Source organism: Pleurodeles waltl, chromosome 8 (genome assembly GCF_031143425.1).
Source record: "Pleurodeles waltl isolate 20211129_DDA chromosome 8, aPleWal1.hap1.20221129, whole genome shotgun sequence".
Lineage (NCBI taxonomy): Eukaryota > Metazoa > Chordata > Amphibia > Caudata > Salamandridae > Pleurodeles > Pleurodeles waltl.
The window spans coordinates 100,302,047-100,329,178 of record NC_090447.1 but is presented as its reverse complement, the minus strand read 5'-3'; the positions used below and the strand labels follow the sequence as shown (position 1 = coordinate 100,329,178).

The 27,132-nt window shown below is 46.6% G+C and overlaps 1 protein-coding gene across 1 annotated transcript in view; it reads left to right on the top strand.

Annotated features, from left to right (window-relative positions):
- Positions 1-26,654, top strand: part of PLEKHB1 (pleckstrin homology domain containing B1) — a 250,886-nt gene extending 224,232 nt beyond the window's left edge. The window contains exon 7 of the mRNA XM_069203837.1: positions 24,330-26,654. Coding sequence (XP_069059938.1) covers positions 24,330-24,466 — 137 coding nt within the window. The 3' untranslated portion in view covers positions 24,467-26,654. The remainder of the gene's footprint in view (positions 1-24,329) is intronic.
- The last annotated feature ends 478 nt before the right edge of the window (positions 26,655-27,132 follow it).

Below are 27,132 nucleotides of genomic sequence, written 5' to 3'. Positions count from 1 at the left end.
GTGTTCTGAATAGAGAAAGCTCGCTTTCAGGAAATCTAGCACTACCTATGTTTCAATCGCTTTAGTGCGCTCAACTCCTTAACAGAGTGGGTGCTCCAGACTTAAATCCCCGCCCACCTGGAATTCTTGACAAATTGTATTAATAAGAATGAGAAAGGGCTTATTAGAGCACTCTATATATGTATACGAACTTGTACAGAGAACTGAATGTAAAATGATTCTTGAGAGTTCAAGAAACTCTAGCCTTAAATCTTGATTTGTACCTGCTCTCATGCAGTACTTGTGATGAAGCCTGTAAGTGTACAATATTGAGAATAACTATGTAATCGTTCTCTGCTGAGAGCTGTTTGTAAACTATTCTTCTTCTTGTTTCCAGTGCACTACATCCACACCAACACAAAAGGTACAGGGAGTGCAGAACCTATTACGCAATGTCTCAAGGCAGCAGAGCAGGACCAGTGCCGCAAGTCTATCTTTTATTATTGTATCCTAACCCTCTTTTCCCTCAAGGGCAGTGTATGATTTAAGGGTTCAGGGTTTCTTGATCCTGGGCTGCCCGCCAGAGGGATATGAGGTCCAGCATCGTCTCTGCGGTCAGAACCAGGTGACAGAAGGCCAAGCGTTGCACTTTTTTCACCACTCATGTAATATGGACATCCAATTACAGGTTCAAGACCTAGCTCAGGCACTGTCTGAGGACACTCCAAGGCCCAGATTTATGGTGGCCTAACGCCATTCCAATGCCACATTAACGTCATTTTTTGGACGCTAATGTGGCGTTGGAAGGGTAAAAATGCAGTGTCATATTTACAAAGTAGCACAGTGCTTGCATTGTGCCACTTTGTACCCCTTGCGCCACATTATGCCTGCGCCAGGCATAATGTATGCAAGGGGGCGTTCTGGTGCTGGGGGGGCTGTTAAAATGGCACAAAGGAATCTATGAAATTCCTGTGCGCCATTTTTATTGGCATTTTTTAACGCCTGCTAAGTGCAGGCGTTAATAAGAGGCTCCCATTGTGTTCAATGGGCCTCTAGGTGCTTTGCAGAATTAGCGTCAAAATTGTTGACGCTAGTCCTGAAAAGCGCCAGACTAGCGTAAAAAAATATGCTGCTAGCCTCCCCGGCTACCGCCATGGTGCTCCGTATTTTAAATACGGCACACACATGGTGGCATTAGGGGGGTGCTAAGGGTTGCAAGAAAAGTGGCACTGCACTGGGTGTAGCGCCATTTTTCATAAATCTGGGCTCAAGTGTGTTAGAATTAGCAAGGGCACTATCTGATGTGCAAATTAAGTTCAGCCCTTACACCACGAAAATCTGTCACTCTAAGATGAAATAGTGCAATATCGCCCCCACGATTCGCCCTCTTGTCTGATGCTGTGGCGACTCCCAAGGTACATGTCCCATTCTTCAACTTGAGCATTTTGGCAATTTAGGTAATCAAACGGGTATTTTCTCCACTGGAACTGTTAATCTGGGTCATGTCACTTTACCAATTCCAGTCCCTGCTCTGCCAGAAATGTTTTGGGGGTAGTAATAAGTTTGATGCATTCTGGAGTCAGTGCCAATAGCATTTTTTTGTAAAACCAGGAGCCTTCCCACCAGACACAGCTACAGTTGCCTTTATCATATTCTATCTCGGGGGCACAGCTGCTAAATGGGCTATTCCACTCATTGAAAATAATGACCCGGTGTTACATGATTTTGGAAGGTTTAAAGAGACAATGCAGTGTCTCTTTGCCGAACACACCTTTGTTCAAGCTAGTGATAATGAGTTATTAAACGTCATAGCAACAAGGATCTCCTGACTTACATTACAGTCATTTGCAAGCTGGTTACATAAACCCAGTGGCCAGAAGAGTAGAGAACCTCCCTCTTTTATAGAGGGCTTTGTGATGACTTGAAAGATTCCTTGGTGCACATAGTGGATCCCCATCAGATTGCTCTGAATTCATTGACTTAGTTGTCCAATTGGATCAAAGGTTAATCGAACGAAAGGGAGAACGTTCCTGGGGGAGTCCAAATTATTAGTCGTATGAACTGAGCGAAAAGAGGCAGTATCAAAGCATCAGGGTAATACAGAGCCTATGCAGATAGGGGGCTTGTGAAGCCATCTGACCGCCAAGGAAAAGGAACGTGTAAGAAAGTTAAATTCGTGTTTGTATTGTGGTAAGGCATGGCACTTTGCTCGGGGGTACTGTAAAACCAAAAGGAATTTTTTTTTTTTGCCATGACATCTGATTTGGTGCAGGAAAACTAGGGAGCCCAGCTGACACAGAGGTAAGCCAGTTGGGCGTGGTCCTAGAACAGACCCGATTTTACTTGGCAAACCACTTTACAAATATTTTACAATACTAGTCACCTTTCTACTTTTGTCCCAACAGTGGAAGGCCTTACCTACACTCCTAGATTCCTAGGCTACTGGAAACATTTTAGACCTAGCCTTGGCCAGTTCTTTACATATTCCACGCATTAAGAAAAGCGAACCTTAAAAGGTTAGAGATGTGGATGGCTTCAAGCTCTCTTCTGGGATGATGACATATCAGACTGCACTAATGACTCTCGTGTGTGAGAATGGGCATACTGGGACCTTGACCTTTGATCTCATTTATACACCCACCTTTGGTGCAATATTAAGTGTCCCCTGGCTTCAACTTCACAATTCCATCATCGCCTGGGCCCTCCTCCTGGTCACCCTTGGTTCTCTCTTCTGTCAAAGCGTTTGTTATAAAGAGACACAGTAAGTTCTATCTCCACTGATGTGTGGCCTTGAAACATGAAGCTATGACAAAACTTACTGTAGAATATCAGGATTTGTTAGATGCCTTTGACAACAAAAAGGCAGCGCAATTTCCTCCCCATAGGGATTATGGTTTCCATATTGACTTAATTGCAGGCGCAGCACTTCCTTGTAGTCGTGTCTAAGCTTTCTCTAAACCCCAAAACACCTAAAATTTACCTAGATGAGTTGTTAGCCCTAGGGTTCATTCATCACTCCACCTCCCCTGCATCATTGTCTCTCTTCTTTGTCTCAGAAAAGAATGGTGAGTTGTGGGCATGCATCAACTAAATAGAGCATTACATACATTTACTGTGAAGAATAGATATCCATTGCCTTTAATCCTGGTCTTGCTTGACCAGGTGTAGAAGTCCACTGTGAGAAATTGGGTTGTTGGTTGACTGGGGTGTAAGCCGTGGTCAAGCAACAGCCACAATCCCTTGCAGGGTGAGACACAAAAAGTCACTAATTTAACCTGTGCATAACCCTGTTTAGTTTGGCACAAAAAGCAGTCAGGCTAAACGTAGAGGCAATAAGACAGTGAAAACACAACACAATACAAATCCTAAAGCAATTTAGAAACAGAGAGAAAATTGTAATACATTATTTGACAAACACATCATCAAATCCAATTAGTAGAATTTTTAAAGTTTAAGGTTCAAAATATCAAGTACTCAGTTTTGTAAAATAGCCACCTGGCACCATTAGGACCTCCACCAAGTGTCCACGATTGATAGAGACCTCGTGGGGGCTCAATACTCACTCAGGCTAGGTCCAGGTGTGGGTTCAAGAGGTAGTAGCCTGGTGAGAGCCTCTTATGTCCCTGTGGCTCTGAACAGGAGACCAGGTAAAGTAGCGTTTAGAATCACTTCTAAAGTCCTGGGTGCAGGTGTGAATTTGCACAGCTTCACCGCAGGGGTGGCCTCTGAAGGTTCAAGGCAGGCTCCAGGCAGTAAAACAGTCCTTCCAGGTACAGCCACATTCTGGTGGAATGCACAGCAGGTCATAGCAGCAGACAGTCCTCTGAGAGTCCTTCCACAGTTCCCATAGTAAACTGGAGAGTGGATCTGGGAGTCCTGTTTTTATACCCTGGTATCGTGCTTCTAGAAGTTAAGAGAAGTTTCCAGAAAGGAAAGTTCCAGGAGTTTCCTGCCTCCTCTGCCCTGACTACAGTGTTGTTAGGCCTATTGGGTGGTGGTTACTCACAGAGTATCAATTGTCAGCTACATCCAGTCATGTGACCCAAGAGAGGCTGTAGGCACAAAGGACTAAGGGCATGAAAATTGCTACTTTCTAAAAGTAGCATTTTCAAAATTGTAATGAAAAATCCAACTTTACCAGTAAAGAAGACTTATCATTACAATTTCATAGATGCCAACCATGACGTACTGACCTGCTCCCAACTGGAAATTACAGCTTATTAAATGGTATAAGGAATCTCCAATGTTCTAATGTGGGAGGGGTAGGCCTTGCAGTAGTGAAGAATGGATTTAGAGGTTTTTATTTTTACTACCAGGTAATGCAAAAGTTACAAGAACATGTCCAAACTTTTAATTACAATGCACCCTGCCCTATGGCCTACCTAGGGCCTACCTTAGGGGTGACATACAATAAAAGGGGAGTTTAAGGCTTTGCAGGGGGATTATATTGTAAGTCGAATTGGCAGTTTAAAAATGCATTTGAGATGCATGGCAGAGCTGGGACGTTTTTACCAGTGAGCCTGCAGCACTTATCGTGCCAACCACTTAAGTAGCACCTTAAAACAAGTGCCAAAAAAAACAAGACAACAGGTCTTTTACATTTGTGCGCCCAGCATCTAGATCAGTATCTGTCAGGACGGCTCCAGCACCGCTTCAATTTATGAAATAGTTAAATACTCACCTCTTTAATGAACACTGTCTCACAATGCAATAACTGTCCATCAAATCGTCATAAACTAGCCACCTCTCCCACTTTATGCTTGTCTTTGATTCTGTACAGTGCTTCATTGCCTTTTTGACTAGGTTTGTGCTACAGAAATACAACGTACATACTAATGTTGATTATTTTAACACCGTCTGAGTGGACAGGCCTTTGATTGCACCATACTCCTTTTTTCTTATAGCAATTTAAAGGTCAATAAAATAATGAGGAAGCACAGACTTGTGTTAGTGAGCCAACTGCCTTCTGTCTGCTCAGGCCATTGGGTGGTAGATTCCGGGTAGGAATCATGTGATGAAGAAGGGGAGCACCTGTGTGCCTGAGACATTCTCAACACCTTCAGCCGCCTAGCAATACAGCAGGTGCCTCTCTGGGCCTCTCAAGGAAGTCCATGAATGGTGCTAAAGCAAGGAGACAAGCAAATCCAATGCTGCTGATCAGAAACGGCTCCTTAGGAGGAGATTGTGCCGAGGAGGAGGACCTAGAAAGAGCAGTGGAATGACATGGCCTAAAGGGTGCCAAAAATGTAGATTTCCTTCAGCATCAACATGGCGGAGGAAAGGCTGTTAACATATGTGATGTGTAAATGTGAAAGGCCTGACGACTGAAGGTGAGAGCTTAATGTCTTCCTGGTCAGAATGTGTTCCAGCAGGAATTTAAAGTGGTGTCAAAGTCTTCTTTACGCAGAACTGCCTTTGTGAGCAGCTGCTGCATAAACATCAGGGAGTGGTTCTCAAATGGCATGCTTGATGATTGAGACAGACTTCAATGAAGGTTTGAGAGGTGGGCTCTCTTTACTAATCAATCAATGAGGGCTTAGTCCCCCATCACTTTGGTAGACTAGAATGGTCTCATATATAGCTAGCTTATGGAGTTCTAGATTTGATAAGGGCAACAGTAAGAGGGTAACCTGATTGGAACACAGCATACTATTGCCTACACCCTGGGTGGATTAGGGTTCATGGGGCACCTTCCTTTCAAATATTGGTTGAGGGAGAAGGCCAGTAACAACATCAAGATTCCCAGGTCCAGATCCTTACCACCAATTCCTAATTATGTTCACCCACAGTAAAGGGTGCAGTACAGAGAGCCCCATAGTCGACCCAGCTCATGCACTACTGTTTCCAACATTTTGCTCCTCACCCTGATGTTGACGTAGGTATATACAGTTGTGATGACACACTCTGAGGAAGTTTGAAGGTTGCCTGATAGGGCCAGAGCAGGCTGGTGCTTTCTCCTGTGAGCCCAAGAGACCACCAGGCTCATTTTGCTTATTGACTTTATTTTAGCATTAGCCACTGCCACGTTAAAAGCTGCAAGTAGTTTTCCACATTGTACAATGTGCACATGTTTTTATTCTTCGTGTTTTTTCCCACCAAGGGCTTGGGCTGATACAGACGGCAGGGAACGGACTTGTTTTGATTTGGCACGTTGGGATTGTGGCTAAGTCCCGATGTGTTATTTTCAAAGCTTGCCTAAAGGAATCAGCATTTTTTGAATAAATAAACTTCTGCAGTGAAAGGGAAGTTCTAGAATTTTCCTCTCTTGTTTGTTCTAAGCATAAGCGGCCGAGACCAGGTGGACCGGGGACAGAGAGTGTTTGCAGATCTCAAGCACATCCAGGACCCTGGAGTGTGCCATCCTTCCCGTGAGGATAATTGATCTCTCTCTCCTCAATCGATTCTGGGATCTGGCGATCTGATGTTGAATACGAGGGAGATGAAGCAGTGATGCCCTTTTCTCATGGTGATGCATATTTTTTTATTAATTATTTGCTTTGCATTATAATATAGATACATATATTTGCTGTGTATATTGCAGTGGATAATCATTTGTACATTCTTTCATTTCATTGCTGTGACCATTTTTGAACGTGTGCTTTCAGCATGCTGATCTCATTTTAGGAACCTTGCGTAGTGAAATAATAAATGTCTTTGGAGTAAGAAGCACATTCCAGAGATTTTTGTCAGTGCATGAGTGTTTCAGCTCGGTCATTAGTGAAGCAAAACAGTTATCTGCACCTTCAGAGCACCCTTGTATTACAGAAGGGGCTGCCTATGCTGGGTAATACAGAGGTAGCAGTAAGTGCTCATATAACACTATCATCCTTATGAGAGTTCATTCTCTATATTAGCATGGGTGCATGGCCACATAATAATTAACAAAATACTTTGCTCCTATATACATAATACATTGCAGGTGCAGACGCAAAGAGATCATCAAGAGGTGCATGGATTTTGCACCTCAAAATGTGTTTCACAGGCAGTGCACTCCCAAGGGCGTCTCTGAAAATGGTTATAAATGGTTGCCATGTACCCCTCAGACATTCTTCTGCAAGCTGGTGCAGTCACTCACTGTACCTGCTTCCAAGGGAATCTCTGTCCCCCTTAAAAGTGCAGGCCAGGTATGCCAGTGGACCAGGTGACTTCAGTCATCCTGGTTCATCTTGAATTAATGCACTTCCCCAAGGGCCGAACATTAACAGCAATAGCGTGCACTATGTGTGTTTGCCCCTGGTGCACCTTATTAAAAGTGCTTTGGGGCAAGCATTAAAGTGTACCCTAATTTTAATGTGGCCCCTGCAAGTCACATTCCACAATATAGTGACCATTGTAATATCTGTAAACAAGGCTGATAAAGGCTGATGACTATGAGTAATAAACTAAAAGGAAACAAGAGAAGGTTCAAGAGATGCATGTGAAAGCGTGTGAGGCAACCCCTGAAGTGACTGATATAAATATGGCCTTGGAGGGCTTCCAAGAATTCCAAAATTGTGCCCAAGGCCAATATGGGAGGGTTAGAGAACACAGATGGAAAGGCAGCCATGCATGTCATGGGGTGCCTTTCCAGTGGAGAGGACACAAAAATATTTTGACAGTTTTGATGAAATTAGGATTTCGATGAAGCCTCCCTTTGAGACAATGCAGTGAAAACAGGCACAACACTGCCTGCAGTAGCCTCCCCACACCCTGTTAGCTCAAAGTGGAAGGACACTCTGTAAGTTATGCTTATGGTAGTGGTTAGGTTTTCTGAGCATTAACCAAGACATAGGGTCAACAGAAGGGTTACTCCATCACAACGGTGACAGATATCCCATCCACTGAAATATAAATCACATTATTACCCATGGTATTTAGATTTCGGCGGACGGGATATCTGTCACCGTTGAGGCAGAGTAACCATCTGCTGATATGTAAATCAGGCCCATAGTCAGTGCTCTGCAACGACAGGAGTGTCCTGATGTTCTTGGTCCCAGTTATTGTTTCACAACTTCTCACTAACCAGTATAGGTGACAACCCGCAGGGTATTGAGGAAATATTCTGGGATCCAAGGCAAAGGTCCTTGGTCAGACGTCATTACCTGAAAAAATCTGCATCAGTCTGTTGGAGGAGCTGTGTATCTGCTTGGAAGTTTTTTCTCCATGGCCTGCTGAGTGTGATGGGCATTCCTCTGTAGGAAGGGCTCTGCTTTGTGGAGATTCATGATGGTCATGGGTTCTTTGGTAAATCTTACGTAATTATTGCATTGCCCTTGCGGTAATATGCATGACCCAAGGGTAAAGCAATAACGTCCCAAAAAGGGGAAGGGGGGCTGCACAGGCCCCCTTCCCCGAGCCTCTAAAGACCCTGAGGACCCTATCTCCCAGGGCCGTTAAGCTAATTAAAAGGGAGGGAGATTGCGACCCCTCTTCCCTTTAAAAAAATTAAAAAATAAAAATAAAAAAAAGACCCTGGCGGATGGGCTCCCTAGGGCCTAATAAGGCCTGTGGGGGGCACTTGCCCTCTTGCAAACTTTTTTCTACAGAGCCTAAAACTTGTGTGGAAAACTTGTGTGGAACATGCTGAACACAAGTTGTCAACTGTCTCCTGCACACAGGGGTACTCTTCAGTGCATACATTTATTACATGTTCAATACCTGTATGCAGCTGTGATGTATTAGGAGCATATGCGTTTTGTAAACACACCCATTAGCTGGGCATAGGCTTTATAAAATTAGGTAAAGTATATTTTAGTTGGGGGGCGTGTCCGACAGCCGATGAGGCTGCAAGCTTAGCGCAGAGCTCTGGGGCTGGGATCGGGGCCCGGGCGACATTTCTACCGCGCAGAGCTCACCGAATTGTTTACTGCCGACTGGGATCCTCCCCGGTGGACTTCTGGCGTCGGAGGCAACCTCGTCCCTGGCGATTCTGCCCCCGCGAAGGCGGCTTTGGGCGAGTGCATCGGGTGTCCCGGGGAAAAATATAGAAAATAAAATGGCGACCCCGGCGTTCGCGGCGGCTGCTGGCGAGACAGAAGAGGAACGATTTGACTTTCAGATACTGGGAACGCCGTGGATACATTCGCACCACGGAGTTCTCCTTTTGATATTTAGACTTTCTGGTTGATAGGGAATACAAGAAGATTTCTTCATTAGATGACTTAATTTAGGACTATATACACTTAATTAAGATTCTACTAGATAATGCTTGGAAATGAGTAGTTTTCATATAAGACATACTTGATTTTAAGCCCTGATGAAGTCTGTGAGAATACATTCTCATAGGACGAAACACGTGTTGGCTTTGTTTTCTGTATACATTATTGAAATTCAAGGACGTTTTTCTTGTATCAAGGTGGACTTTGTATGTCAAGAAATAAATAATATATGAACTCTCTATGGTGTTATTCCACACTGAGGATTCTAATAATTACTAACCTTCAATTATACGATCATGAGTGCCCCGACAACTGTCCAGTTCGAGACGGAAGAGGCATGGAGGCCCGGAGCAGCGGTGGAGACCTGAAATTGAAAGCAGTGACTCAGGGAGCCCGCTGGGAGTGCTGGTGCAGGGACCCGTGAGTGCAAAGGTGCGCGAGCGGAGGAAAGCAGTGGCGCCCCGCCGGAGCGCAGGGAGCGGACTGGAGTCCATCCTCCCAGGGATCAAAGTGAATAAGAGACTGACCCCTGGGTCCCCCTAAAAGACGTAAAAAGGAGCATTCTAAACAGAATGATACTCGCCCTGCCTGAAGTTTAAAGAATTCTCATCTTAGAGATCGTGGAGTAGAGAGGGAGGCGGGCCCTCCCTACCGCATGGACTTTGAGTAATTCGGGACCCTGGAGCCGCTTTAGTTCCGAGGGCCCCCATCAGAGACTCGTTCCGATCACCCATCAGGTCTCCCCTGAAGCTGTAAACGGAGTGGGGATGTTAGACTGCGATGCTCCCACCCATATATCTGCACGCTAAGGGGCCTGGGACACTAACTACGTAGGCAAAGTCGCAGATAACATTACCTGCTCCTGAATTTCACCCCCTCTGTGGGAACCATAACCGGACCACTACAGAGGACCCCCGTGCCGAGGAACAGGGAGCTCCTACAGAGCATCCCTGGATATCCTGGGAGGGGCCATCGCCCAAACACACCTCCTGAAGAGCTGAATTTGACCAGCCAGGGGACCGCAAAGAGTACAGGACCCTAAATGTAAAGGGACACGGAGGGAGCAAAACCGAGTTCAGTCATCGGCCTCACGGCCTCTATACTGGGTGGACTCACAGGAGATCGAGTTATAGAGCACTCATCGTGCCCTGACCACCTCCGCATGCCCGGGATCTGACAGAACCCTTCAGACGGTACCAGTAAAAGGAAGAGGCGGAGTGAGAAAGTGAGGGATCTCTTCACCCCTTCCTCCCCCCCCCCCCCCCCCCCCCCCCCACTCACGGAAACCTGAGAAAGGAGGAAGACCAGGGTAAACAAAGTGATCCAGCCGGACCCCTGCGGTGGCTTGGGAACAGCAAATTTTTAATCATGGGAAAACCTAAAAAGCGAGAAGACCAACCCCAAACGGATTTTGCAAATACGAAACAATCTACCCAACCCTCCAACCTGGCTGGCTCAGACAATCTGAATCCACAAGAAACAACACTGGACACTGTCCTATCCCGTGAAGCACTTGAGAAAAAAATTGATAGCCTATCAACCTCTCACTACTACGAGACGACCACCGCAAACTGAAAGAGAGAGTGGGGACGAACGAAAAATCTTTATCTGCAATCGACCTTGCACAACAAACAACAACTAAGGAACTAGATTGGAAACTAGAGCAGAAGATGCTGAAAACTGAGCTCGTAGGAATAACCTCAGACTTATTGGAGTGCCGGAAGATTTGGAATCCTCAGCAATTAACATAGAATCCTTCCTGGAAAACTGGATTAGAAACACTGTGGCCCCTGAAGGCCTCTCAGCTTACTTCGCAATAGAAAGAGCTCATAGGATCCCCAACAGGGCACCACCTCCGGGAACTAGACCACGCCCAATTATAGCTGAACTGTTACATTACAAAGATAGAGACTATATACTCTCCCAATCACGACAACTAGGCGAAACTTTATGCAATAATCAGCGGGTTATGATCTTTCCGGACTTCACGAGAGAAACCCAGGCGCAAAGGGCCTCTTTTCACAGTCACAAACGCATCCTACGAGAAAATGGGATAAAATATGCAATTCTTTTCCCTGCCAAGCTCAGAATAGAATACGAAGGTAAAACGCATTTCTTCTTATCACCTCAACTAGTAGGCGAGTGGCTGGATGCCCTGAACCTGTCCATCTCGGCTCTTCCCCATGGCCCCCCCGCGAACCGGGGAAGAAACGCAGTCGCTCCTCTGAGCGGACCACGGAGGCGGCCCCCCCAAACATCAATCTCTTCAGGAGATGCGAGACGCCGTAGACGCAGCCGCCGCCCTTAGCCGGGGATCCTGCCACAGAACTCGGACCTCTGGCAACCTCTCAGACCCTGTTTCCAGCTGCGGGGGCTCATCGATATCCTCACGAGACACTGCCACCAGCCTACCTATAATAACACCAGGAACCTCAGAAGAAATTATTTGACTCCACTATGTGCAGTCCATCATGACCGTGAGTATTTAAAAGAAAACAATTAACTCCGACTATGGATCCTGCTCAGCACTAGCTCAGGAACACTGCTGGTAAAATCCTGTGATAAAAGCGGACTCTACAAAGAGCTGGCCATGTTGCGGCCGGGCCCCGGGAGAGGCTCAGGACACGCGCTCTCGGCCCCAGCCACGCCACCCACCTATAGGATATTAGAATAGGATTGTTAACAGTTTGGACAGGAAGAGCTTTAGTAGCCGGTCCTGGGGAGTGGGAGTTGGGATTTATATTTATTCAATTTAGTCTTAGGGGATATTCGTGCACTGAGGCCTAGAATGGTCAATATCTCTAGAACTAAACACTTGATAGCTTTTGGTAGCAACAAATTACCTTTGGATTCTTCCCCTAATAGTAGCCAACAACTAGTAAATCAAGACTATGACTTCAAGATACAAATTAATAACCTGGAATGTCAGGGGGTTAAATAATATTGCCAAGCGATCTAAGGTGTACAGCTACCTTAAACGTAGAGGAGCCCATATTGCTATACTGCAGGAAACTCTTGCTAGAGCAGGAGGTTATGGCACTTAGGAAAAGATGGAGAGGCCAAATATTCGCTACCAATTATTCAGCGTTTGCAAGAGGAGTTCTGGTTTGGATACGCCCCGGCGTTCCATTCCAGGCCCTTCACACAAACTTAGATAAAGATGGTAGATACGTTGTTATCTAGGGAAGGCTGGATGGAAGGGAAATAACTATAGGGGGCCTTTATGCCCGAACCAGGATCAAAAGAAATTCTTTGACACTTTGTCTAGGGAGCTGAGTCCGATTCTAGCGAGCCCGAAGTTAATAGGTGGGGACTTTAATTGCATACCAGATATCAATATGGATAGATCGCACCCCCTCACTAACTCAAACTCTAAAAACTGCTAAAGCTTTTAAAGAATGGCAACAGCTCTGGCAAATAAGAGACTGCTGGAGACACCTCAATCCGCGTAATAGAGAATACTCCTTCTACTCAGCAGTACATGACCTACACGTTAGACTAGACACCGTACAATCCATCGTAGTCTCAGCTGAATATCTGGGCCGTACCATTTCAGATCACAATCCATTACTGATTTAATTAGATTGGCATAGGGAAAAACCTGTGATCCCCACATGGCGACTGCGGGCAGAGGCATTAGAGGACGAGGCCTTTAAACACTACCTCCACAATAGTATCAGACTATTTCAAACTAAATGCAGGAACAGCATCCACTAGAACATTAGAATGGGAAACCTTTAAAATAGTAACCAGAGGCAACTGTATTGGGGAAAGTGTAGGAGTGCAAAGATCTATCGAATCTGAGCTTAAAAAACTTGAAGACTCTCTAAGAATCACTGAACGCAAACACCCTTCACACCCTGAGCTGTCCCCTCTTTTGCGGGAAACTAAAACGAAAATAGTTGAAGAAAATATCAGGCTCTCTCGCTTCAACTACAAATAGTACTTAAGTAGACAACGCGCTGAAGGAGATAAGATAGGCGCTCTATTGGCGTGGTTAGCCAAACCCTCCAAACAACAAACTATTATACTCGAAATTGAGAGGACCCCAGGTGACAGAGTACTTAGCCAAAAAGGGGGGTGTGGCCAAGAAGCCGAAGATGGCGCACGCCTAATCCCCTTGCTCCGGAGGGGCCGGAACTTCTTATATTATCCTGTACCGTCCCCCGGGGCAAATTGAATTGAAACAGGAGCGGAGACCCGCGTGAGGGTTCAGAGTGCCGGCAGAGCCCGGAGCGAACCCGGCCGAGCGCGTCTGAGACGTGCTGCGAGCTCCCGGGCCTGAGGTCTGCCTTCACGCTGGTGCCGGGGACCGGGGTGAGTCAGCAAGCCGGCGCGCGGCCAGCCCTGCGGCCGCGCGCCTCAGAGGGGGAGCCGGCCCCCCTCCTGCCCGGAGTCCGCTGGTGAGCGGGGGGGCTCCCGAGGGGCTGCTGGAGGAGCAGTCAAAGCCGACGGGGATGAAAAACATCGTGCTCCCATGGCCTGCGGGGGCCAAGACGGCAGCGCCCGGGCTGAGGGCGGGCCCTCTGCCCCCTTCCTCCTGAATCAAAGGCGGTAAACAGGAGGCGACTGGGGCGAGAACGTGTGCGGCCCCGGGGCAAAGCTAGGGGCCCAGCCGCTGAGGAAGCCTGTTGGGACGACAGGCCAACAGACAGAGCGAGGTGTCTGGCGGAGCCCGGGGGCCCCTGACGCGGCAGACACACACCTTGAGCGGAAACAAGTACTTGCGGGCCGGACCTGACCTTTGAGGTGCCCCCTGTGGCGGAGGAGAGTATTGGGGGCCCCGGCTGCACGAGACGGTGGGCTGGCAGAGGAAACCCCTTGGTGAGCGACGCAGCCTGCGGTGGCCCACCGCGTGGGCGGTGCAGTGGCCCTGAAACTGGGGTCTTGCCCGACGGGCCCCGGGCCGGAGGACGTCTGGGGTCGCCCAGCTGCCTCTGGGGAGGGGAGGATCTCGGGGTGGCCCTGACGGGGGCGCGCTCCTCGAAGAGCCGAGTATCGGCGGACAACCACTGAGCCAGAAGTAAGGTGCAGCGACGCGGCGCTTCGCGGTGTCTCGCTGGGGGTGGATGGCCTGCCCGGCGGGGCTCGCCTGCTGAGATAAAATGGGAGCGGTCTGCGATTCCCCCATGCGGTGGCCTGTATGATAGTGGTCGGTGGCGGGCGCCTTGGTTGTCTGGACCGGACCGATTTCTGAAGCGGCGACTGCCATGGTTAGTCCAGTGATATTCCCTCCGCCCAAGTGGAGCGCGCCCTGAGTCTCTTGAAATCCAGGGCGAGGGATCACAGGTCCCCGGTACTACTGGGATCCTGCCTGGGAGCCCCTGCGGGCCTTGAATTATGCTGGGAACGGAAGCCCTAGGTGGAGGAACCCCTGAACTGGCACCCTGGAATCTGATTTGTCCCCTGGGGGAGCGATTACCTGCGCACCCGATGTCCCCTAAGAACCGCCATAAGGCTAGAGTCATGGATAGCACAGCGGCCCCTGGGTACAAAGGGGGTGACGTGCAGGACCCACCGCAGATCAAAGTACAGGACACCCTGGACAAAATACTAGGCGCGATAGAAGACACTAAGTAGACACTGCATCACAACATCAATCAGGTCGCATCGAGCTGGGCCTCCTGAGGGCTGACCACCACAAATTATCGGACAGAGTCAAAGAGACAGAAACCACACTGGCTGACATCACACCAAAACAAAAAGACCTTCAGGCCGAAATGACGCACCTCAGAGACAGAGTGACATGCCTAGAGCAAAGAGCAGAGGACGCAGAGGGGAGAAGCCGGCGGAATAACGTGCAAGTGGTGGGTCTCCCGGAGGGGGCTTGGGGATCGAATATGGTGGAATTCCTTGAAAAATGGTTGAGCACAGTAGTGGCGCCAGGTCGGCTGACCCCCTTCTATACCCTGGAAAGAGCACATTGTGTACCCTTGGGAACCCTGGCACCGGGCAGGCCCCCCCGGGTGGTGATCACAAGATTACTACACTACAGAGACAGGGACATCTTGTTGCAAAGGGCATGAGAAGAGGGCCCATTTAAGGTTGCAAATGGCAAAGTCACACTGTTCCCGGATTTTACAGTAGAGGTACAGAGTAAGCGTGCCTCATACATGGCAGTCAAAAGGGCTCTAAGGGACGAAGGTATCCAATACTCGTTGCTGTACCCGGCTAGACTGAAAGTAATACTAGACGGTAAAACAAAATTTCTTCAATCCCCTGAGGAAGCTTGGGAGTGGTTGGAAGCCCGTGGGGTCCAGACGGGGCGGCAAAGGAGGGAGGGTCCGGCTGGAGGCGGACCGCGCCGGCCCTCCAGGGGACGACGTGCCCGAAGCCGCCCCCGTTTGGCGATATCCCGGAACCAAAAAGAGAGTGGTAGGAGAGCGGCACTGGAGGCAGCAGCCCGTATGAGTGGAGAGGGGTCCCCCCCGGAGTGCTCTGGAGGAGAATCGGACAAGACCGTGATGTCATCGGCGGGGGGCTCGGGCTGCTCGGCGCGGGCCCCAAGAGTAACCCCACAGACTGCAGACGACCTTTGATGGCCAAAGGCTAACCGAACAACCCCGGGGCAAGGTGAAACTGTTGTACTAATGGCCCCTCCGTGCAGGGCCACCCCCCTACTGGAATCTCGCCCGTACAGGTGGACTGGCGAGAACTGCAACTAAAAGTTGATACAAGCTGCACTGTTGCACAGGTTTTCTGGGCAGCCTACTGTTCGAGAGGCGCCCTGGGGAGGGGGAGTTGGGATAGGCAGTTACAAGTTAGGATGGCAAGGGGTGGAGTATGTTTGTAAAATAGCAGAATTCCATCAGTGAGCAGGGGGGAGCCGATGGTAAGGGTGGTAAAGGGTAGCCAATATAAATCTAAAAAACACCAACATGACAGAATACAATTTCTTAATGTGGAACGTTAGGGGGATGGGGTCACCGACCAAACGACACAAAATACTGGCTTACTTAAAAAGAAGGAATATACAGGTGGCAATGCTACAGGAGACCCACCTGGCGGCCGGTGAACCTGAGAGGCTGAGACGCAGATGGAGGGGGCGGGTGTTTGCAACAGAGTAATCAGCATATGCAAGAGGAGTGATGATCTGGGTCCGAGCAGGGGTCCCTCTCGAGATGGAAGCTTCCAACATAGACCGTGAGGGAAGGTTTGTGATTCTGGAGGGAAGATTGTACTGTACACCGATTGTCCTATGCTGCATGTATGCCCCCAATCAAGACCAGATCCCCTTTTTGACGCGACTGTCAAGCCACCTCATCCGCCAGAGGAGAGGGGAGCTTTTAGTTGGAGGGGACTTCAATAGTATATTAGATGTAGATTTGGATAGGTCCACTCCCCCGTTGCAAGGTGCAGTGACAAGCAAGATAGCCTGGAAGCTTGGTGAATGGTTGAACTCTTGGGGGCTGGTGGATATCTGGCGGGAACAACACTTGCACGACAAGGACTACTCATACTACTCGGGCCTTCACCGGCTCCATACCAGAATCGACAGGGTGGTGTGCACAGCAGATCTTGCGCGGGGGATGGCCCACTCAGAATATCTGGGCCGTACACTGTCCGACCACAACCCCCTACTAGTAACATGGAGGGCGACAGAGGTTAGGCCCCCCATCCCGGCTTGGAGACTGGCCCCTGCAGCACTTGAGGACCCAGCATATAGAGACACCCTGAGACAGCACCTGACTGACCATATTCAATCTAACAGTGGATCCACCACTTCTAGATCAACGGAATGGGAAGCCCTCAAAGTGGTGACAAGGGGTTTTTGTCTGGGACAATCGACTGAAGTACTATGCACACTTGAAAGGGAACTGACCAAGCTAGAGAAGAAAATACATGAGGGGGAACTGAGACAGGGGGCGGACACACAAATGAACGAGGAATATAACCAGGCAAGGATGGACCACTCCCAGATCGAAGAACAACTCAGATGCCACAACACACAAAAATATTTCGCCTCCTTACAGTCTGAAGAGGGTAGGTCTGGGAAAATGCTAGCCTGGTTAGTAAGACCGGGTGGGGAGGCCGAGCCCATTACAAATGTGTTGGATAAGGAAGGGATATGCAGAAGTAGGCCAGGCCATGTAAATGACACATTCAAGGAATATTATACCTACCTATATGGGAAACCGGCTGAAATCAGTACGGAGGTCTTTGATCATTATTTACAACAGATACCTCTAATGAGCCTGACGACCGAAGACAGGGATAGACTGGGGGGCCCAGTGACCTTGGCGGAGGTCAGTGAAGCTATAGCGCAATTAGCCCCTGGGAAGACCCCGGGAACAGATGGCCTCCCCATGGACTTTTACAAAAAAATTCGAGAAACAGCTGGCTCCCCAGCTGGTAGAGATGTATACAGAAGCGCTACAAAATGGGATAATGCCGGGCACCATGAGAGAGGCGCTGGTGATCCCGCTCCCTAAGACAAAATCCAGGCAGCCCTCGGTGACCGACTTCCGCCCCTTGTCAATGCTGAACAGTGATTTTAAAATACTAAGTAAGATCATGGCCAACCGTCTGCTTAACCACGTACCAACTCTTGTACATGAAGATCAGAATGGTTTTGTTCCGAATCGTAGCACCTCCTTGAACCTGAGGCATCTCTTTTCGGTCCTGAATATGCCTAGCGATGCGAGGCCCGCAGCCGGGGTGTTGCTCGCGGTGGACTTTGAGAAGGCGTTCGGCTCGATCAGATGGGACTACCTGAGAGCAGTGATGCTTCGTATGGGAATGGGCGAAGGCTGGGTCAAATGGGTGGACTTACTGTATGCGTCACCGCTGGCAAGAGTAAAGACAGGAAGGACGGTGTCCGACACCTACCCAATTCACAGGGGAACCAGACAAGGTTGCCCATTGTCCCCACTGTTATTCGCCCTGGCCATTGAGCCGCTGGTGTCCCAGATGCGACAAGACGGCGTAGGTAGAGGAGTGGAATGGGGACACCAAGAACATGTCATCTCACTATATGCTGATGATATACTTGTCTACCTTAGGGACGGAGAGAGGGATCTCCCATGGGCGTTGGGAGTGCTGGAAAACTATGGGAATATCTCTGGACTACGCCTCAACCGTAGCAAAACATGCGTGTTCCCCATGTCGCCGTGCGGCGAACGTCCGACAACATGCCCTGGGGATATGATTTGGGCCCCACGAACCTTCAAGTACTTGGGTATACAGGTGTTTCACAACAGGACAGACTTACGCGAGGGTAACCTGGGTAGAGCACAACGATCCCTGAAGTCCTCAGTTGGGTTCTGGCGTTCGCTGAAATTAACGATAATGGCCAGAATAGCATTATCTAAAATGGTCATGCTCCCTCGCCTCCTATATTACTTCACTAATTTGCCCCTTCTGATACCAGCAGCATGGTTTCGTGAACTAAACACCCTACTCAGGGAGCTTATATGGGATGATGGTCGTAGACGCACCTCGCTCTCGACACTATGCAGGCCAACTAGCCAAGGGGGCCTAGGTGCCCCAGATTTTGAAGCCTACTACCTGGCATCCCAGCTGCAATGGGTAGCCGGATGGCTTACTGGTAAGGGTCAGCTAGAGAGGTGCACCACCCAAGTAGATGAGGGTATAAATCGGTTCATTGCACGAATGACAAATAGGAAGCTCACTCCCCACACGCTCAGCCTGATGACAAGAGTGGCGTCGGCATGTTGGAAGAGGTGCGCGAAAAGGGTTGGAGTGGGCCCCCCGTACTCCCCAGCCCTGCCCTTGGCGGTACTCGCGTTTGAAGCAGGAGGGAGGAACCTGGGGGGCACAAGCCTCAGACCATGGAGGAGAGCAGGAATAGAAACGGTTGGAGACCTGTTTTATGAGGGAGTGCTGAGATCCTTCGCTGACCTTGTAGATGATGGAGTCTCCCCGGGGCAGTTCCTTCTGTTTCGCAAACTGGTGCATACGTTGAAAATGCATTGGGTCACGGTCAACGCAGAACCGGCCCCCCATAGGGTATTGCATCTCCTATTGACATCAGGAGAGGAGACCCATCTGATCACTAAACTATATCGAGTTCAAATTGAGGATGTACTGGACTCCCTGGGGCCACTGAGAGAGAGATGGGGGAGGATAGTTGGTAAGGAACTGTCCGATGCGGAGTGGAACAGAGCTCTAGCTTATCCTCGGACGGTCGCTCGCAGCACACGGCTGCGATATATACAATACAATTACCTTCACAGAACGTACCTCACTCCACATCGACTAACAGTAATTTATGGGGGAGAGCCTAGGACGTGCCCTAGATGTAAAAATGTAGACGCAGACCTTGACCACATGGTATGGAACTGCCCGGAGATCCAGCTGGGGTGGGTCGAGGTGATGTCTGACCTATTGAGATTCTTTAATATGGACCTGACTCCGACCCCCGACGTATGTTTACTGGGCTTTGGGGCTGGTCTGCCGCGGGGAGGGTGGAGATCCGCTTCCTGAATCTGGCCCTGGTCCTGTACAGGAGACAGATTACGAAGAACTGGAAGGCACAGGTTCGTCCCCTCCGGGTTAAGTGGAGACAAGAAGTTACAGCATGGGCCAGAGCCGAGCTGCAGGTTCTGAAGAGCGAGGAGGGGAAGGGACTGCGCCGCCATCCTATTGCACAAGAATGGGAAGTAGCAGTGACAAGCTGGGACAATATAGCGAGAGAAGTGGAGACAGACACGGACACACCAACAGAAGTGGAAACTGGGTAAACAATAGGAAGGAAGGGACGTTACCACACCCACTAGGACGTGACTAGGGTGGACAATGATGAAACCGGGATTGAATAAGGGGCGGGTCAATAGGGGATAGAGCCCTGGACATTGAGTAACAGACAGGTTGGACGCGGAAGACACCCCACCCACCTGAAATCAGACAAAGTTTATGAGCACTGACACCACATACACTGAAAAAAACAGCATATGGCCTACCCCTGCGTAAGCAACTACCACCCCTTACAATGCCATCATGCTCAAAGTTTAGTTTAATTATTGTTTGATACAAGTTAAATGTGCTGTATAATACCTAGAATAATACGGCGCCATAGCGCCCAGCTAATGGGACAGCCCGAACGAGAAGAAACACCACTAATGCCCTGTTCCTACGTAAGTGTAAAGTATATGCTTATTGAACAATGAAGTAGAACAACCACACAATTTAGACAGTAGTGATATTAACACTGTTACGCATAAACAAGATGCAAGTGAGATGGCGCTGTAACCAAGATACTGTTTGTAAAACAACAAAATGTTAATAATTTTTAAAAAATACTTAGCGAAAAAGAAATTAATGCCTGCTTCTTCTAATACTACTCCTCCCTTTATGCATCACCCACCGAATCAATTAATATCACTCAGGTCACAGAATTGGAATCACTTGCTCTCCCTAGACTGGAAATCGAAGAAAGCGCAACCCTAGCCGCCCCTATTTTGATAACAGAAATTAAAGCTGCAATACAAAGCATGGCAAAGGGTAAAGTACCGGGAGCAGACGGTCTCACTTCAGAGTTCTATCAGCTATATCAGGATATACTAACACCTAGACTCTGCACACTATACACGGAAGCGTGGCATAATAATAAATTACCTCAATCTACCAACGAGGCCATAATGATCCCCTTATTAAAACCAGAAAAACCTGCCACTGATGTCCGCTCATACCGACCACTATCTATGTTGAACCTAGATTATAAAATTTTAAGCAGGATATTAACTAATAGACTCGTACCCTTCATGACCTCATTGATTCATCGGGATCAATCGGGCTTCATCCCTCTACGCAGTACAGCGCAAAAAATCAGACGCTTAATCTCAATTCTTCACTCCGTGCCTGATACCATACCTCAAGCAGCAATAATCTCAATAGACATTGAAAAAGCCTTTGATAGTTTGAGATGGGACTACCTGGAGCAAGTTATGTTAAAACTGGGATTGGGAGAGGGTTTCACTTGATGGACGAAATTATTGTACACAAACCCCACAGCGAGAGTACGCACGGGTGGCACCTTTTCCGAGCCCTTCACTGTGGGAAGGGGGACCAGACAGGGCTGCCCACTCTCCCCCCTCCTATTCGCTAAAGCGGTAGAACCCATTGCACAAACTGCACGATCCAAAAGATACTATGAGGGCATCCTGATTAATAATTTTATACACCACATCGCCCTCTACGATGATGACATGCTACTTTTCCTCAAGAACCTGAGTGCGGACCTTCCTGGGGCGATAGAAATGCTAGAAAACTTCGGATCTGCCTCGGGACTCCGGATTAATTGGAGGAAATCCTCCATCTTTCCAGCGTTCAGATACACCCCGGAGCCCTCCGACACTAGGGGTTTGCCCTGGTCCCCAAACACCTTTAAATATCTTGGAGTCAACATCTATCATTCAGTAGAAGACATGCTTGAGGGGAATATACATGGAACAATTAGGGGAATCAAATCTAGCATGCAGTTCTGGAGCACCCTGCCTCTTACAGTCACAGGGAGAGTCGCTCTGCTTAAAATGATAGTCCTGCCCAGACTTCTATATTATTTTTCTACACTCCCTCTAATAATCACGAGTCCGGTATTTAAGAACACAAACTCTTCAATCGCAAGCTTTATATGGGGACCTAACAGACACAGAATTGCACTACATACGCTACAAAGACCTACCTTGGAGGGAGGACTAGCTGCGCCTAACTTAGAAATTTACTATTGGGCGGGACAGCTTCAATGGCTGGCTAAATTGATTAATAGACCCCCAGTTGCAAAAGATCTACAGATACCTTAAAACTGCCCGCTAGGAAAAATCTTACTTCTGGTATTGAACCCCAGGAAACCAAAACAGCCTCTCCCTATGGAGTGGGAAGCTGCTAGATACTGCTGGGATCTCTACCTCAAACGCTCGCACACAAAGACCCCCTACGCTACTAAGATCCCCTTGGAGTCTTTGAACTGCCCCCCAGGTAATCAAATCACCAAACATATTAATAAATTAGCCCCTTTTAATATTACAAAATTAGGCGACCTGTTTCTCAACGGGAAACTCTGCTCTTTTGCAGAACTGCAAGACCGATTCGCCCTCCCACCCGGATTGTTCCTCACCCACAATACCCTCATTAGAATCATTCAAAAACTGTGGGGCGCAGGAACCAATGAGCCCCCGATCCACGGGGGTTGCGAACTCCTCTGCTCCATAGGAGACCAAAGGGGAATAATCTCAGGGGCATATAAATTCATGCAGAACGGCACCTGCACTCCACTTAACAAACTCAAGGCAAAATGGCAAACAGATCTTGACACTCCATTGGAAGATACCCAATGGACCAGAACAACAGCCCAAGTCTATGCCATTTCCAGGAACGCAAGATTTAAACTGATAAACATGTACATTTTCCATAGAACTTATCTTACCCCCCAAATGATAACCAAAATATATAACACAAATAACTCCTGCTGCCCTCGATGCGCCGAACCAGCGGCAGACCTAATGCACATGTTATGGAAATGCCCTCAGATTAGTTCATGCTGGATAGAAGTATTCAGGAAAATGGCCAGCTGCACTGAAAGATCTCTATTACCAAACCCTTTAGCAGCAATTTTGGGGGATTTCCCACGCCCCTCGACACATAAAACCTCAAACAAATTCATAGACCTGGCACTGATATTAGCAAAAAGAGAGATAACCTCACACTGGAAAGATCCAGGGGGTCCAATAGCAAATAGATGGCAAAGTGCACTAGAAAAGTGGGCGGAAATAGAGAGCACAGTGTTAATGAAAGAAGCATTACTGGGCCAAAGACCCAGAGAGAGTGTCACACATTGGGACTTATTGCGGGAAAACTTAAAGAATGTGTATGCCCCTTCTACGGAGGAAGACAATTCTATATCGGACTCGGACTCCGAACAGATTGCTACAACTGCTTCATAAATTCGCTGAAACTTTGACCTACCTCAGAGACTGGTCGTTATAAGATCTGTATTTTATGTACTTGTGCACGGTGGGGGGAGGGAGGGGTTACGCAGTTGGGGAATATCTTAATGGGTTTTGATTTATGCTATCTTCTTTATAAAAGCAATAAAAGATATATATTTAAAAAAAAAGTATATTTTAGTTACTCCCCACTATGTAAACTATATATCAAATTAACACACTCATTGGATGATGTCATCAGGGATGTTATAAATTATGTCATGGGTGATGTAATATGTGAGTTCATAAGCAGTTCATGACTGAGGCGCAAGTTATAGTTAGCTATGCTAACTATAACTTGTGCCTCAGTGTTTTTTAGTTCAAAACATGAATGTGGTCACTGACATATTCACCTAACTGCAATGTTACCTTAACCTTTGGGCTTTTTTTTTTCAGTTAATTTGTAAGGTTTTTTTTGTTTTTTTTTAAGCAAAAACAGATCGTTTTCTCACACCTAACTATAACGGAATAGATATATATATATATATACTGTGTGGCACCCTGTGCACCTTAGTGTGTACATCATGTTTGTTTTTAAAAAATCTACAATTGTTAGTTCTGTTGTGGACTGAGGACTGCTAACAGGTCTCAGTGTGCTTTGTTAAAACAGTATGTTTTTGTCTTAACATTTATACTTTACTATGATAAGCCTGATATTACTCCAGCTCAGGGCATTAGGCTATCACTGAGAACTGCCAAAATAGTAATAGTTAGTACAAAACAATGGTGACAGTACAAGGCAACCTAATCCTGTCGCCTAGGGGTCACTTGTGGCAATTTTGAAGCATGATAATTAATCTTCACAGTTTGCTGCCATCAACAACAACTCGAGCTTGGGGAATCAGCTGTTGTTGTATTGGGAGGCTCTACAACAAACCTATGGAAACACTTTGCCTATTCAACTAAGAACTCAACTCATTATCTTACAGTATTCACTTGAATTAATCATGGATTCTCTACTATCCCTGAATATATCCTTTGACTCTTCATATTACTATTGGTTTGTCAAGGCTGAGGTGTGGGTAAAGGAGTTTTGCAAAGTATCACTATTAAGATTATACATCATTATGTTGTGCGCAACCCACATGTGCATATACGTCTGCATTTTAATTGAGGTTATTATTTTTAGTTAGAAACAACTAAAAGTGTGAACTGCATCAAACATAAACTAGACTTACATCAGTGCCTTTCTAGACTAGTCTGGTTTAATAAGCATTTGATGGTCACTTCCAGCTTAATTTATGCATGCTTCTTTTATCTCTTCACCCAGTACCTGGAACAACACATTGGATTGTCCGAGAAGACAACTACAACAATGTGGGAAACCAGATGGCTTTGGGGATGCTTGCCGGAGCTGTCACTGGCACTGCTCTTAGCTCCTTTATGTGGCTGCCATGTTGGTTTTGAGAACCTCTGCTTCTGGTATGACAAAGAAACAAAATGAACGCTGTGCAAGCTCTGTTCTAATATAGAGTAGACAAACCTGCAGATTGGTCTACATCCTGCTAACATTCGGGATGAAAATAAAACAAAGTAGTATGCCTGTTCTTACTTAGGCTACACCATGTGGAATGTCAACCGGCATTGGTAACTATTTGTGCAATAAGCAATGGACGTTGTGTGGACCAATAGTCTATAGCTCATCAAGTTTGTTATAGAACCGTAATGAGCACAGTATGATACAGTATCGATATCACATTTTGGGAAGGAAATATAGTAGTGATATCTAGTCACAAAGGCTTCATGAAAGTGCCATAATGGCTTCAATCAAGACGTTTAATACAACTAGTTATCAGTACCTGTTGTCAGAGGGGAGGAAGGTTGCACAAGAAGAAGGATTAAATGCTGGAAATTCATTCTCACAAACGCTTTGCATGGTACATAAGTGTGTGCATTGCAAATATCACAAAAGCATCAAGAATCTTGGGACCTAATGGAAGACTGCAGAGAGAGAAAAGCCACAGCTTTAAGACCTTCATAAACGCTGTCCTCAAAAAAATGTTCCTTAGTAAGTGGAAAAATGTTTGCGAGTCTGAGGGTGGGTGGAGAGAATTAAAGAATCTTCCACACGCTTGTGGTCTTTACTGGTGTGGAGGAGGTGGGAGCAAGAAGCAGATAGATGCTAACAGGTATTGCATGTTGAAGAAATAGGGGTAGCTATTACTGCCAGGGCATGTTAGGTGATTATAAATTTAAGTTGAATCATGAGACCGTAGGCTCGTACTAAAAATTATAGTGGCTGTGGTTTGAGGAAGCTGAAGTCCAGCAGTGTCCCCCGTTAGTAGATCTCACATGTTTGTTGTGGTTCTACTTCGTAGCTTCTGATACATTTTCATATAGTTCAAAGTGGCACTTATTTATAAACGTATTTATCCTCAAATTGACATCTCATTGGTGAGACAGTAGTCATCAGCTCCAAAAAGTCATAAGAGAGCCAGCTTGTCCATGAACTGCCTGCATACTCAGTAGAAGTAATAATTCTGCTTGCAGGATAGTAACTTCTGAATCAAAATCATACCAGTTTTAAATCTATTAGTAGCAGTATAATAGTACTCAGTGTGTTTACAATCGAACAATTAAAGAGACGAGAACGAGTTGACAGTCAACAGATTACCAAATAGATGAGCTATTATGAATTAGACATAGAATTTGACAAAACACCTTACTCTGTGGTGGTTGACATCTTTTAACTCCATAAAATTAGCAGATCAGTAAAGGTTGTGGCATACTGTGTAATTAATGTCCAAGGAGTAGTGGTTGTAGAAGGTATTTTTGTAGATTTCACCAGATGGATGGCTGTAGTCATGGCGTAGAGACTAGCTCTGCATACTGGGAAGGAGGCAAAGTGCTCTGAGATGTGGCTTTTATTTAGATTTGTAGTAAGGAACAGTTCATGACTTGACTGAATTATTAATTTACACATCACAAACCAAATCAACTCTAAGTGCAGAAGTTTACTTATTATCCTAGAAAATCTAATTTTCAAGCAAAGATGCATTGGACATGTTAACCATTTTGTGTAGCTGTCGTGTGGCCAACACAAGAATTTCACAAGTGGCAGGAAATGGATGAACATTCTAAAAGTGGCTTTCACATGTCCTATTGGCCACAGAGAAGCATACCCCTAGTTTGAGCCACTGGGAAATAAATTTGCATACACAGCAGAAACTCTAAAAACAGATTCAGGCATGTGCAATATTTAACATGTACAGTTTGGCATCATCAGCAGGGAGTAGGTCAGTCACTATAAAGGTTATGGGAGGGTATGAACCCACTAAATTTAGAAAGCAATTACAACCATATATGTAGCTGCTGTTAAGCAGTATATGAAAGGATATGCAGACGATATTCTGAAATTCACTAGTATCACTGGACACCCGCTTGACGCTTTTTGTCTCAGTAATCATGCCATTTTGAAATTTGTTACGAGGACTAGCTGTCTGTTGAAATCTGATGAATGTTTGTGCATAACAGGCAGTTTTATAAATTCACAGAACTGTATTTTATTAACGTTGCAAGAAACAAGTCTAAAGGTGTTTCGTATATTGATTGTAAAACAGTACTTTATTTAAGCCCAATAAAAGCTTGAACTGCTGCACTTGTATTGTTGCAAATTCAATTTCCACAGCCATTTTTCTGCTGCATTGGTTGTTGAACTGTTTTACAAGCATTATCTTTTAAAAGTAGTTGACTTTAAATGTGTAAGCTTCTGCCAGGAGGCATTGGTTAAGCACTTGTTAGAAATTATTTTTTCAATGTAAATATTTTGATTCACAGATAGAGCTACAGTACAAACAGCTACATACATATTTCTCCACATAATGTACATATAACTAAGACGTCTTAGTCCATTTTCCTTATTGGTGTACAACGACATTTAATTATAATGTATTTCCATTATTCATTCTCTTTATTGTATACCTTCTTTACATAAATTATAATAAACGTTAAAGATGCTCTTTCTAATAAATCAGCCATAACAAAAAGACACCCTCAAATTGATTTAGTCGATCAAATCAAGAATATACACACTCGTTATTTTTTCTAGAAATAGAAGCTTCTACAAGTATTTT